Source organism: Trachemys scripta, chromosome 2 (genome assembly GCF_013100865.1).
Source record: "Trachemys scripta elegans isolate TJP31775 chromosome 2, CAS_Tse_1.0, whole genome shotgun sequence".
Lineage (NCBI taxonomy): Eukaryota > Metazoa > Chordata > Testudines > Emydidae > Trachemys > Trachemys scripta.
In genome coordinates this window covers 204,221,052-204,234,640 of record NC_048299.1, presented here as the reverse complement: position 1 = coordinate 204,234,640, position 13,589 = coordinate 204,221,052, and the positions used below count along the sequence as shown (strand labels likewise).

At 41.6% G+C, this 13,589-nt stretch overlaps 1 protein-coding gene across 2 annotated transcripts in view; it reads right to left on the bottom strand.

Annotated features, from left to right (window-relative positions):
* The window catches only part of LAMA3 (laminin subunit alpha 3), a 186,041-nt gene that overhangs the window by 43,074 nt on the left and 129,378 nt on the right, over positions 1–13,589 (bottom strand). For both annotated transcript variants that reach the window (XM_034762779.1, XM_034762778.1), the window contains 4 exons: positions 13,097–13,210; positions 8,666–8,775; positions 4,776–4,856; positions 2,508–2,614 (listed from right to left, as the gene is read on the bottom strand). In XM_034762779.1, coding sequence (XP_034618670.1) covers positions 2,508–2,614; positions 4,776–4,856; positions 8,666–8,775; positions 13,097–13,210 — 412 coding nt within the window. The remainder of the gene's footprint in view (positions 1–2,507; positions 2,615–4,775; positions 4,857–8,665; positions 8,776–13,096; positions 13,211–13,589) is intronic.

The window sequence follows — 13,589 nt, the reverse complement described above, 5'->3', positions numbered from 1 at the left end:
TCAAAAAAAAAAAGATGAAATTAAAGAGTTTTACAGCAAAGTGCAGAATGTCACTCACATAACAACCTGCCAAAACATGCTGTGCTGCTGATCGCAGGGGATTTTAATGCCAATGTGGAGAAAGAGGTGGCTGATCAGAATATAATGGCAGAGAGAAACTGAAAACAAACTGACTCACTGAATTCTGCTCTAAGAATTAACTTGTCTTCACAAACTCTTACTTTGGAATGAGAGCTGGAAAAAGGATAAATGCTCTTCAGATCAGCGCCATCAAAAACATAAGCCTAATAAAGTGGCATTACTGTAATGACGAAATGGAAAACCAGCATTAGCTAACAAAAAATTCCACCAGGTGCTAACAGCAACTCAGATTACCGGCTGTTTCTGTAATGTCGTAGACCAAAACCAACAAAATAAACCAGTCATCTCAGCCACTCAGATAACAACCTGAGCAACACTGGAGAGAAGCAAACAGTGGGAAACTCAGTAGTTACTGGTTTGAAACATTGCTAAAATGTGAGAAGGAAAAGTTGCTTTGGGGAGAAAATGAAGTGTGAGTTCATTGACATCAGAGAGAAGTCAACGAGGAATGAAAATAAGGTAGAATCAAAGATCTCATCAAGAACAAAGCCCTACTTTCTATGAACAGGTACCAGTGTCCCAAAGGACAGAAGTAAATAAGGGCTGGAAGGCATAAGATCAAATCCTTATTCCACAATGGTAATGGATAAAGCAAACATCATACACAGATGTGGTAAAATGTTCAAAAACACCCAGGCAATTTAGGATTCTGAGTCCCATTTTCAAGGTCCTTAGGGAGCTGGAACTTAAATTTCATTGACCTTCACTGAGACATAGGCTCCCAAAAGCCAGATTTACAAAGGCAGAGCCCTGCATGGATAAAAATTTATATCCACGGATATAAATCGGTATCCGTGGAACTGCAGGGCTCTCCCGGGAACCGCAGCAGTGAAAGGAGCAGAATGTGGGGCCGCCGCTCGCAGAAGTCAGTGCCCCACGCTGCCAGCTCCTCTGGCATGGCTGTACCGCCCCAAACAGGGGATGCAGACAGCTGTGTGGAAGGGACAGGGGGCAGGGCTGGGGGCAGTACAGCTGCCGGCATGGGGCGCTGGCTCCTGGGAGTGGCAGCCCCACGTTCTGCTCCTTTCGCCGCTGCGGTTTCCAGGAGAGCCCTGCGGTTCCGCGGATACCGATTTATATCTGCGGATACCCGCATCCGTGGGTATAAATGTGTATTTGCTCAGGGCTCTATAGATAGGTGCCTAGTGGGACATACAAAAATGCCCAAGAAATGAGCTAGGGGCCTAATTGACTTTCAAATACCTAAATACCTTTGTAAATCTGTCCTTTAGCAGCTTGTGCCTCATTGACAGCCAGGATCTTAAATCTCACTAAGTGTCAAAGTCACTTGAAAATGGGACTTAGTCACTTTTGAAAATTTTACCCATTATCTATTTGAAAAATGTTGACTTTGAGTAGCATGTGCTGTGAAGTTCACAACCACAGTACTAGAAATGAAGTTTCCTGTGTCTGTGGCAATACTGTGCTCTTTCTCACGTCCAGAAAGCAAACATGTGAGGAACAAATGTCCAGGGACAAGTAAGTCCCACCCCTAAGATGTCTTTTGAAGGTTCTTTGTTCAATTTGTATTGCTTTTGTGTGTATTTCTGTCTTATTTAGGGCCAGGTTTTCCTCTCAGCTATACCCGTGAAACTCCACTTAAGGTAGCAGGGATGTCTTCAGTGCAATTACATCAATGTAGCTGACACAGGAAGATTTGGCCCTCACTTTACCTCTTCTTTAGTTCACATATAACTCATAAGTACTAAACAAGACTGCACATTGTTTAAAAAAACAGCCTATTTCCTGAAAGAGACAGATGTCTAAGACACTAGGAGAAGTTGTGTTTGTGCATATCAGGGCACAATTTGCCCCAAGTATGACATAAAACATCATTTGATCATGGCAGGTACACTCTGAAGTTACAACTATTCTGTCCTAGGTACATTTAATGAAGGCAAATTAGGACTACTCCATGACATATGCTTCATAAGCTTATATACAGCATGGCAAGATCTGGCTTTGAGGTTGTCAAAAGAGGTTCAATAATGTACTCAACCATCCCTTTGGTGTGGGATGCAGAAACAGATCATCAATAGCGTTAAGAATTCAAAACTTAACTGCTATTAAATATGAACTATATTCCTCATAGGTTTTCATAGAATATCAGGGTTGGAAGGGACCTCAGGAGGTCATCTAGTCCAACCCCCTGCTCAAAGCAGGACTAATCCCCAGACAAATTTTTACCCCAGTTCCCTAAATGGCCCCCTCAAGGATTAAACTCACAACCCTGGGTTTAGCAGGCCAATGCTCAAACCACTGAGCTATCCCTCCTCCCTTACATGCCGTTGTATCAAAACTCTTCCATTCCTTCATTGAAAGACAGACATTAGTATTCAACAAATTGTCTGTCTACCCTTACATACCTCCAGTAAGACGATCACAGCTAACCAGCTGACCATTATTATTACAATTACACTTCTGACAGTAACCTCCATATTTTAGCGGATTCCCAAAATATCCCGGAGCGCAGCTAGACAAAAGAAATATAGATACGTTATTAAATACTTGAAATTGCTTCCATCCCTTTTCTAAGATATATTTTCATTTAATAAAATCCTAGCCTTCCTTATAAACATAAAATTATAAAATTTTATATATAAAATTACAAAAATATATAACATTTTTTGGGAGCTATGCCTGCAAATCATGTTGCCTGGTATTGTGATCGTGTCAGATCTCATGTGCCAAACAGAATCGCGTTGAACAGGAAGTAGGAGCTAAAGGAAATGGTGCCAGTGATTCACAAAGGTGTACCCTTCCTTCTGATCAGACCGCCCAGAGGATTCAGGGGGCCCGGGGCAAAGCAATTTTGGGGGTCCCTTCCATAAAAAAAAGTTGCAATACTATAGAATACTATATTCTCGTGGGGGCCCCTGTGGGCCCAGGGCTTGGGGCAAATTGCCCCACTTGTCCCCCCACTCTGGGCAGCCCTGCTTCTGATTCAGCACTGAACCAAGGCTACAGCATGCTGTTAAGGGACACTATGCAGCTGGTGGTGCTGTCTTTCAGTTGAGACATCACAATTTCTTGGCTACTTGTAATTAAAGATTCTTTGGCACCATTTGTAAGAGATGGGGTGCTAGTCCGTGTGTGCTGGTCAGATTCCAACTCAGACAATTACAGTCTGCAAACTTAAATTCCCCCAGCACTTTAAACTGAATAAGATATTCTTCACTTCCTATTTTAAATTGTTGTGTAGTTTCTGCTACTAAACTACTGCAGTGTTTTAACCCAGAAGTGTCTGCAGTAAGACACACTGGGCTCATTTAGGATGAAGGGCAATATGTAGATGTAACATGATCACCATCGAGTTGCAAACACTATTCAGAGAAGTGTGCACATTCCTTCTAAATCACTGAAGATGAAAGGTGAAATAAACAAACTAATGCATAAGAAGAAAAGGGAAAATGTTTTCCAACTGGAAACAGAACAAAATAAGTGGGGCTATTATTGTTATTACAACGAATGGTACACACAATAAGACTATTCAAAGTGGTTGACTGCTCCTTTTGATAAGATCAGTATATACCAGTTATATATGCTAAAGACAAATTATTCATTTATTTCTGTTGTCTATAGTGTGTATAAGTTACTCCCAGCTGTGCAATTAGTACAGTACCCAGCACACTATATATACAGACAAGATTAGGGTATGGAACAGCTTCCATATGAGGAGAGATTTAAAGACTGGGACTTTACAGCTTGGAAAAGAGATGACTAATGGGGGATCTGATAAAGGTCTATTAAATCTTGATTGGTGTGGCGAAAGTAAATAAGGAAATATTATTTACTCCTTCACATAACACAGGAACTACGGGTCACTGAATGAAATTAATCGGCAGCAGGTTTAAAAAAAAAAACCAAAAGGAAGTATTTCTTCACACAATGCACAGTCAACTTGTGGAACTCTTTGCCAGGGAATGTTGTGAAGGCCAAAACTACATGGTTAAAAAAAGAACTAGATAAGTTCATGGAGGATAGGTCCATCAATGGCTATTTGCCAGGATGGGCAGGGGTACACTACCACACTCTGAGGGCAGGTCTTCACTACAGGGGAGGGTCGATTTAAGATACGCAAATTCAGCTACGCGAATAGCATAGCTGAATTCAACATATCGGAGCCGACTTACCCCACTGTGAGGACGGCGGCAAAATCGACCTCCGCGGTTCCCCATCGACGGCACTTACTCCTACCTCCGCTGGTGGAGTAAATATGTCGATTTGGGGATCGATTGTCGCGTCCCGACGAGACGCGATAATTCGATCCCCGAGAGATCGATTTCTACCCGCCGATTCAGACGGCCTGAGTGTCCGTATCCTCTGTTCGCCAGAAGCTGGGAATGGATGACAGAGGATGGATCACTTGACAAGATACCGGACTAGATGGACCATTGGTCTGACCCAGTATGGCTGTTCTTATGTTCTTCTGACAGATATTTATGTCTATATAGCTACCTAATTATACATGCATGCATATTACACACATAATATATAAATACATACACAGTATTCTGCAGCAACATGCTTAGGTAAATATTCTAGTAAATAAATTAGGTAAATAAATAGGCATGTGTGGAGAGATACTCTTTTTACTGTCCATTTGAAAAGGCTTTAAGAGACAAGTCACTTACCTTTCACAATGTACTCCAGTATAGCCTTCTTTGCAGAAACACTGAACTTCTTCACCATTTGCCACACAGCCAGTTGCAAAACTGTGAGAAGATAAAAAAAAATTCTTTTCACGAAAGCATAATCAAGCTGTTCAGATTAGTTAGAACAGGGGCCAAATAACTTTCAGGAATAAAGGGTAATTTGGTGGTATAAATAACCAATGATATAGTTTAACAACCACAAGACAAATTACAGCAAATTATCCATTGATGCTTCAAATTCTTCTACTAAATTCACTTCTTGGCTATCTTAAATACACTCCTGCCCTTCTAGATAGAACAAAATAGCTTATTCTGGAAAGGAATGCATACAACAAATCTTCTTAACAATAAGATTGTGAAATAAAACAGGTCTATGCAGATATTATTTTACTAAGCAAGAACCAATAGGTAAGTGTTAAAACAGCTCTTTGTTGATTGTGTAGCTCTTTCATACTTATGCTTAGAAGCTTTTCATCTTATTTTAAATGAATTTCAAGGGATAACATCAATGTTTATTATACATCCAGGTGTATATAAATATTATCAATGTATTTCACATGAAAAAGAAATTAAACAACCTCACATATAAATTATTTAAATGTAATTAATATAAAAGTCAAGGTTCATATGAGATTTCAAAGTAAAATCACAATATTAATTTCTTAACATGGATAGCAAAATTTTCCTATGAAAGAAAAAAAGAAAAAAAGCCCTCCAAAGTACTAAAGTTTCCATGTAAACCTAGTAATTTAATTGAAGGCTCAACAATTCTAATATAAAATACTGTCCTTCCCTCCCCCCCCACATGGAAATTATCACAGGGTCTGGTGCTAACAGTTGTTCTTGAAAGGTTTAGAGCAGTGGTGGGCAACCTGTGGCCCATCAGGGTAATCCGCTGGCAGGCCGCGAGTCAGTTTGTTTACATCGACCGTCCGCAGGCATGGCCACCCACAGCTCCAATTAGGGTGACCAGACAGGGTGTGAAAAATCGGGACGGGGGTGGGGGTGGGGACTCATAGCAGTCTATAGAAGAAAAAGACACAAAAATCAGGACTGTCCCTATAAAATAGGGACATCTGGTCACCCTACTCCCAATAGACATGGTTCGTTGTTCCTGGCCAAATGGGAGCTGCGGGAAGCGCACGGGCCGCAGGGACGTGCTGGCCGCCACTTCCCGCAGATCCCATTGGCTGGGAATGGTGAACCGTGGCCACTGGGAGCTGCGGGCGGCCGTGCCTGCGGACGGTCAATGTAAACATTGTCTCGTGTCCCACTAATGGATTACCCTGACGGGCCATGTGCGGCCCGTAGGCCGCAGGTTGCTCACCACTGGTTTAGAGCCCACATATGCTAAATTCACTTTTCTTATAATTGACATTTTTATGTATAATAATTATTTAAAACAACAATTTATAAATCATTGGGGATTGATAATTCTTGCTATAAATTTTCCTCTGCATTTGAAATGTTAAAAAGAGTATTAAGGAAGAAGAAATGGATCAGCTATGCAGATGTCCAATGCAGCCACAAAACTAAGAACTTGCTAGGAATTGTACCTAACACTATCGAGGTAGTAGTGAGGTGCACAACCCAAAAGGGAGCTCTGGGAGTGATGGTACCTCTTGAGCTCCCTAGTACACAGAGGGAGAACTCATGTTGGACCATCCCTACTCTTCCTGACATACCTAGCTAGCTTCAAGGTCCATTGTAAAGGGACTACTATTGCTTGGCTGTAGGATGGGGTGTGTGTGATGGAGATAGCCTACTAGTGCTCCTTCCATCTTTTGACCATTCACCTGGGTCATAAACGCCTGGATAAAGTAATCTGGTCTATGAAAGACTGGAATCAAATACCCTTTCCCCCACCCACCCTTCCAAAAATATATATTGCTCTTACTTTGGAGGAAAAGTGGATGACTCCACCAATGCTAGGTGGAACATTCCCTGTGCAGAGAATGGCAGCTATCAGATCAATATGGACTTATGAATCGAATGCAGGTTTCATGGTTTCTCCAATTATCTTAGCACTCTTAAAATGAAAGATGAATAAAAATATGTTCAGCTGACCTCAGGCAAACACCTGCAGAAGAAGCCGATGCCGTCAGGAACAGATCCATCAGAGAATTCTCTAATAGATGAAAAGCCTGTCTACTGCTTACCAGTGAAAAATCTCTTACTTAAGGCTATCTAGCCTCTGCTTCTGCACCTGGCAAATAATGTGTAATGCTTTTAGCAATACAGCACTTGGGTTTTATTAGAGCTATGATTTTTTCTTTACCTGAAGACACATGCACTTTCACATTTTAGCACTGAGCAATCACCACAAACAGGTGGCTCAAAACAATATGCATTTACAGCCCACTTTACTAATAAAAGTTACTAGACTTTAAAAATCTAGTAACATTCTTAAGATCCTAGCACATATAATTGTTTCTCACCATTCAGTAGTGTTTGCTGAGCTGCAGTTTGGTGAGCATGTTTGCATGTGTATGTATGTTTCATCTGTCAAGCTACTGGAATCTTTCAAATATAGTCAGACCAACATAAATCCATTTAGATGTTTACAACTTTTCATTATTTTTCTGAGTGCGGGCCTTGCAGAACACTAAATCTCTCTGCACTCACACAAAGGCTTGTTTCCTCATAGCCAATTATCTCCTCTCTGGTTTGGACACTAAACGGGACAGCAAAAATAATTTCCATGCCATGTCTCAGGAATATGGCTTCACTAGCACAGAAAGCAGGCATGGATTGCAAAGGAGAAATCCCTATTGAAAACACATGTGTTTTCAACAGCTAATGGAATACAGTAACTCCCCATTTAACGTCCTCCCGCTTAACAGTGTTTCAAAGTTACGTCGCTGCTCAATTAGGGAACATGCTTGTTTAAAGTTGTGCAATGCTCCCTTATAACGTCGTTTGGCCGCCTGCTCTGTCCACTGCTTGTAAGAGTCTGTGGAAGAGCAGCGACTTTACAAGGGAGCATTGCACAAGTTCCTCTTCTCCACCTCCTCCCCCTCCCTCCCAGCACTTCCCCCATCGCCAAACAGCTGTTTGGCGGTGCTTAGGACTTTCTGGGGGGTAGGGGGAAGGAGCGGGGATGTGGCGTTCTCCGGAGAGGAGGTGGAGTGGGGGTGGGAAGAGGTGGGCCTGGAGCGTCCCCAGGCAAAGTCGGTGCCTGTTCTTCTCCGGGGAAGCTGCTGCTGCTACTGCGAAGGTGATTCCTAACATCCTTGCCTGCAACGGGCTGTGCCTGTGTGAGGTAAGCCAGGAGCACTTCCCAACCACAGTACAGTACAATACTGTACAGTATATAATGCCTTTTGTCTGCCCAAAAATAATTTCCTTGAAACCTAACCCCCTGCATTTACATTAAATCTTATGGGAAAATTGGATTCATTTAGCATCATTTAACTTAAAGTTGCATTTTTCAGGAACATAACTACAACGTTAAGTGAGGAGTTACTGTACGTGAAAGCCCTGGGAAACATCGATATGTATGGGGACAGATGCTGCATATAGCTCATAAACAAAACAGGCCCCACCCCTGCAATTCACTGCACATGGGTGCACCACTGTGCCTGTGCAGAGCCCCACCGAAGTAAAGGGGTTACCCCGGTGCTCCACAAGGAGCCCTTCTGCAGTCAATTGCAGGATCAGGGCTACAGTTAGAATCTTGAACTTATTAAAAAAAAACAGTGACATAAGTTAAAGCACTTAGTTATTATTGAGTGTATGGCACTAGCGCCTAGATGACCCAACCAAGACTGAGACCCCAAGCACAGAGTAAAACACAGTCTCTACCTACTTACCATAAATAACTTCCACCCCCCATACCTTTTTTAACTTGACACTGTATTGTACAATACCTGTTTGTGTAAGGACAAGGGCACACCCTACAGGAACCTTGACTGGCATCACCAAAATAACCTTCTTTACAGCGGTCACATTTTTCCCCAGCAGTATTATGTTGACAGCCCTTAAAAACGAAACAAACAAGACAATTAACTGTGGCCTAACTTTGTAGGGTTTATTGTCATTACCGCTAGGAAATTAAAGCTGATCTGTTCTAAACCTCTGAGGGTGTATTTTTTTCACCCACAGTTACGCATTGATTGCAAAACGGCCTATGCTACAGAAATTTGTTTCACCCATTGTCTAGTTGTAGAGAGCACATTTTTCCACTACTAGTTGAGGACAAACAGACTAAGTAAATACTATTAAACTTATTTTAACAGGATACTCAAAGCAGCAGTGCAGTTGCTTAATGGGCGTTGTCCCTTACGTGTGTATCTGTCTTGATATTTTGAGCGAATCCATAAAAATTCACTAGGTCTGAATGCAACTTTAAATTTTGCATTTTAATGTATATTATAACATCTGGGAAATTATGAACAGTTTTAAAAACACACATTTAACTGAGTCCAGACACACTTCCTCCCTAAGTCCCAGGAAATTCATTTTAAAAGTAGTCTGCTTAATAGATTCAGTTAAGATTTTAATTTCATGTACTTTTCCCAATATGCATGTAATTTGTATTTAATTTACTAATTGGAATGAACAATTAATGAATAATGAATGCTGAGAAAACAAATCTAACTGCCGTAGCCAACTTTTCCATGATAAGACTCCAGAGAATAAAATCTCATTTTAGAGACGTTCTTATTCCCATTAGTGTCAATGAGTCATGTGTGTATTTGGAGGGCAAGTGGGACATTGCTCTTTGCTTCAGCTAAAATTCTTATACACAAAATAATTGTTAATTTACAGCTGAAGTTGTTCAAACTCATTTTCTAGCAGACATAGAAATCCAGGAAATTACCAATAAAGCCAATATTTGCATCCACATTAATCTCCAATCACATACCCTACCATCTAAGCATCATAAATCTCTAACACACTCATACTCCTCCGCTCCACAGCCATACCCCCTTACCACTCCGATGTACAATCTATCTCAGCAGTGTACACATTCAGTTCCTAACAGTCAAATGCACAATCTGATCTCTGACATCTGCATTAAGATGCCGCTATACCTATGTCTATAGATAATGTAAGTCTATAATCTGTTACTTGAACATGATACAGTTACAGAGTCATTGATAAGTATTAAAAGTGGAATAGGCTAGAGGATTTGAAAGGCATGGGTGAACCAGAACTGTGGGTGGGCATGGGGTAGGAGAGCAGGACTTTTGGGGGTGGGGAGGAGAAGTGGACCTTTGGCTGGGTTCAAACATATGTAGGGCAGGCTGCAGTTCCATTATCATGAACCTCCTATGGCTCAGAGCAAAACTCCTCTAGCCTCTGATTTGCAGCAGAGGGACTCCCCTCCCCACAAGTGACAGCAGACTCCTCTGCCTTTTCCATCTCTTCTTGCACTCAAGCCCCCCATGCCTTCTCCACCCAAGCATCCACATCTTCATTCATTCCCCCTACCCTCCCACATAGATCCATTCAACCCTACTCCTGCACAAGAGCCCATACCTTGTTTTGTGCTTAAGGGAAAGAATGAAAAATATGGCCTGCTTGTGAGAGGTTATGAGAATGGATGTGTGAAGTAGTACTTTGTGGTGACTGTGGCTGTTTTAACTGGTGGGAACCAAATAAACATACAGTCAGGGCCAAAATTTCCCAAAGGACCTATTTTAAAATGTGGCCTCCTCAAAAGCTGATGAATATTTTCCTTAAAAATTACATGGAAAATTTACATGAACAGTTACTGTGGCAAATCTGAAGACTAAATTCAATAGTTAAAGTGTGAAAGAGAGATCTGAATGCTGCTGCAGGTTCAAATCTCAAACCATGCTTAACTCTGGAGTCACTACTGACCCCTGCAAAATATACATCCTGATTGCTGAGGGCTTGTCTACATGGTGCGTTAGTGTGCACAGCTGGGATGTGAATTCTAGTGAATGCCAGTCTGACACACACTGACTGGCCATGTGGACCCTGCTGGTGCCCACTAAAAGTTCCATAGTGTGCACTGATGTGCAACATCTGAAACAATGCTAAGTTAATGCATGCTGGGGAACGTTCTGGCTATGCCTACTCTACGAGTTGGGGATGCGATTCCCAGCTCAGGTACACCTACTTGTGCTAGCTCAATGAGAGCTAGTGTGAGTATAAATAGCAGTGTTGCCACGGTAACACAGGCAGCAGTAGCACGGGGTTCTGGTGGGTTTGCACTCAGCATGGCTAAGTTGTGCCCCCACTGCTGCCCATGGTACCAGCAACTACATTACTATCTATACTCACACTAGCTCTATCCCTATACAAGCTGGGAATCACAGCCCTAGCATGTAACATAGCCGTAGCTTAGTGTACATGCTAGTACAGTCCATGTGGCCACTTAGTGTGCATCATGCTGGGTACACCAGAATTTACTCCCCAGCTGGTGCGCACTAACGCAGCGTGTAGACAAACCCTGCACTGCGGAAGCCAAGAGAAGTCTATAGAAATGGAGGAAAAAAGGTTTCTTGTGGCATGGGGAGCCTTTTATAGATTTCATACATGGATCACATTTAATGGGCCACATCATCCCGTTGGCAGCCTGTCTCTAGGAGATGAAAGGAACAAAAATCCTATTCCAATGGCCCTAAAGCATGATGGAGGGAAGCCAAAGCAGCAACATCCTCATCATCCCTCCCTCAAAATTTAAGGGGGCATGGCCAGGTAGAGGGGAGACGTGACTGGAGTGACAGCTACTCTTTGCAGCAGCATCCTTTAAAACTCCAGCGGAAAGTCCCAGAGGAAGATATCAGAAACCCTGTCAACATTAACTCACAGACTCCCCTACAATGAGAGTGGGCAGGCTTGGCAGGAAAGTGGGCTGTTGGTGGAAGAACAATTGGTGGAAGAAAAGTTCAGGGAGCACAACGGAGAATGCACAAATGTTTTGATGTCTGCCCCCGGCTCCCCCTACAAACAGACAAACCCCACCCAATGGGGTCAGAAGCTGGCAACTCTGGGCCTGATCTAAAGCTCACTGAAGTCAGTGGATAGACTTCTGTCAACTACAATGGGCTTTGTGAGTGTCCTCTGCACCAAGCTTTCCTGTGTGACTTTGCTCATCTTATAGTTTGTCTCTAGGGCAGGGAATGTTTTATCTCAACATATTCAGAAGTTAATTGTGCTTGCATCTAAATGACATATTTTAGGCTAAAAAACTGAAATTTACACTTTTCAACCTTATCTTGAACTGATCTAAACATCCTCATCTCGATCTTTCTGCTGCAGTGCTTTCCTGTCATGGCCTGTCCTGTCTCCCAGTGAAGCGCATTGTGAGTCATTCCCTGGAACATGCTGAACTGTCTCATAACTAACATTTAACCAAAAGGATTTGTTGAAACAAAGTCAAAGGGTATTGCATATTGCAAAGGAATGCACTGCAGGCAGAAAGAATTAATAACTTACAAAAAATAAACAGGGGAAAATAAATCATGAAAGAGAATTTGGCAAGGTGTTTGTTTACATAAAAAGGGTGCAGTTAAGAATTAGCAAAAATTTTCAAGTTGGAATTTTTCAGAATAAACCATAAAAACTAAGGTGTTATTTAACTGTCAAGAATATAAACTAGAAAAACACAGTAGGCCAAATTTCATGCTCACACAACCACGGGGGTTCCTTTACTTCGGTGGGGTTACTCCAGACTTAAAATGGTTATCTAGGAGCAGAATTCATCCCACTGTACCTACAGTTCAATTGCAGATTTGTAATTTATCTAACTTCTCTCCTGCTAGCCCAATCCTGTCTTCTCCAGTAAATATTATCCGTGTAATTGTAATCTAAGATTTGTTTTGCAAAGTGAGCAAGCAAACAGTGTCTTCGTTTTTCAAGAACGTAATTATTTAATTGAATATGGGGTCGGCTCCTGCAAACCCTTATGTGCATAGTGCTATGGACTACACATGAGAGTAAAAGTTTGCTGGACTGGACTCTATAAGATAACTAAGGCCCTGATCCTGCAAACACTTACCCATGTGCTTAATTGAGGGGACTGGGGTAGCATGGGACAACCAGAGTTGTGGGAAGAGGCACAGGAGAAATGTGGAATGAAGACTGAATGAAACCACTGATCTGTGCAAAGTTAAGCATGTGAAAGTGTTTGCAGGATTGGGACCTAAATGCATACACAGTAAAAAATTCAGGTATTATAATTCAGTCAAAGAATTGAACTAGTTACACATGAATCATTTTGTGGCAATAATGAAGAAAGGAATGCTATGTATTCCACAGTTCAGTAAAGAAGTGGATATTCTGCTTTTTTACACTAGTTTCAACGATATTAATGTTTTACTTACAATACATATTCCAGAACCATCCTGGCATCTATTTGAATTTCCATTGCAATTGCAGGGTACACAGCGTCCTGTAAATAATCCTTTATTCTCACGATAAAATCCAGGGCTACATTCCTATTAAGTATACAGGAAAATATACATGTTAAATAAAAGTGGGGGAAAGAAGGATTCCACAGCCTCCACAGGCTACAAAGATCAGTATTTTAAAATCTGTTGGCCACATTCAGAAAACTATAGTAGAAAATGTTTCCTGATAGGCTTTTTTTTTTTTTTTTTTTTTTTGAGCAAATTGTTACTTTCTTAATAATTATTATTTTAGCTTATAAAGTAGCATCAGAGCAGATGACAGGGACTCCAGCTGCGTATCAGCTGGTGGCCAATCATTTCAAATAATTTTATAAAAATAATGCAGCTTTCAAAGTAGGATTGTATCACACAGGCTTTGGGGGTTGGGTGTGGTAATAGACAAGTGGGTTTCTTTCTATAGAGATCT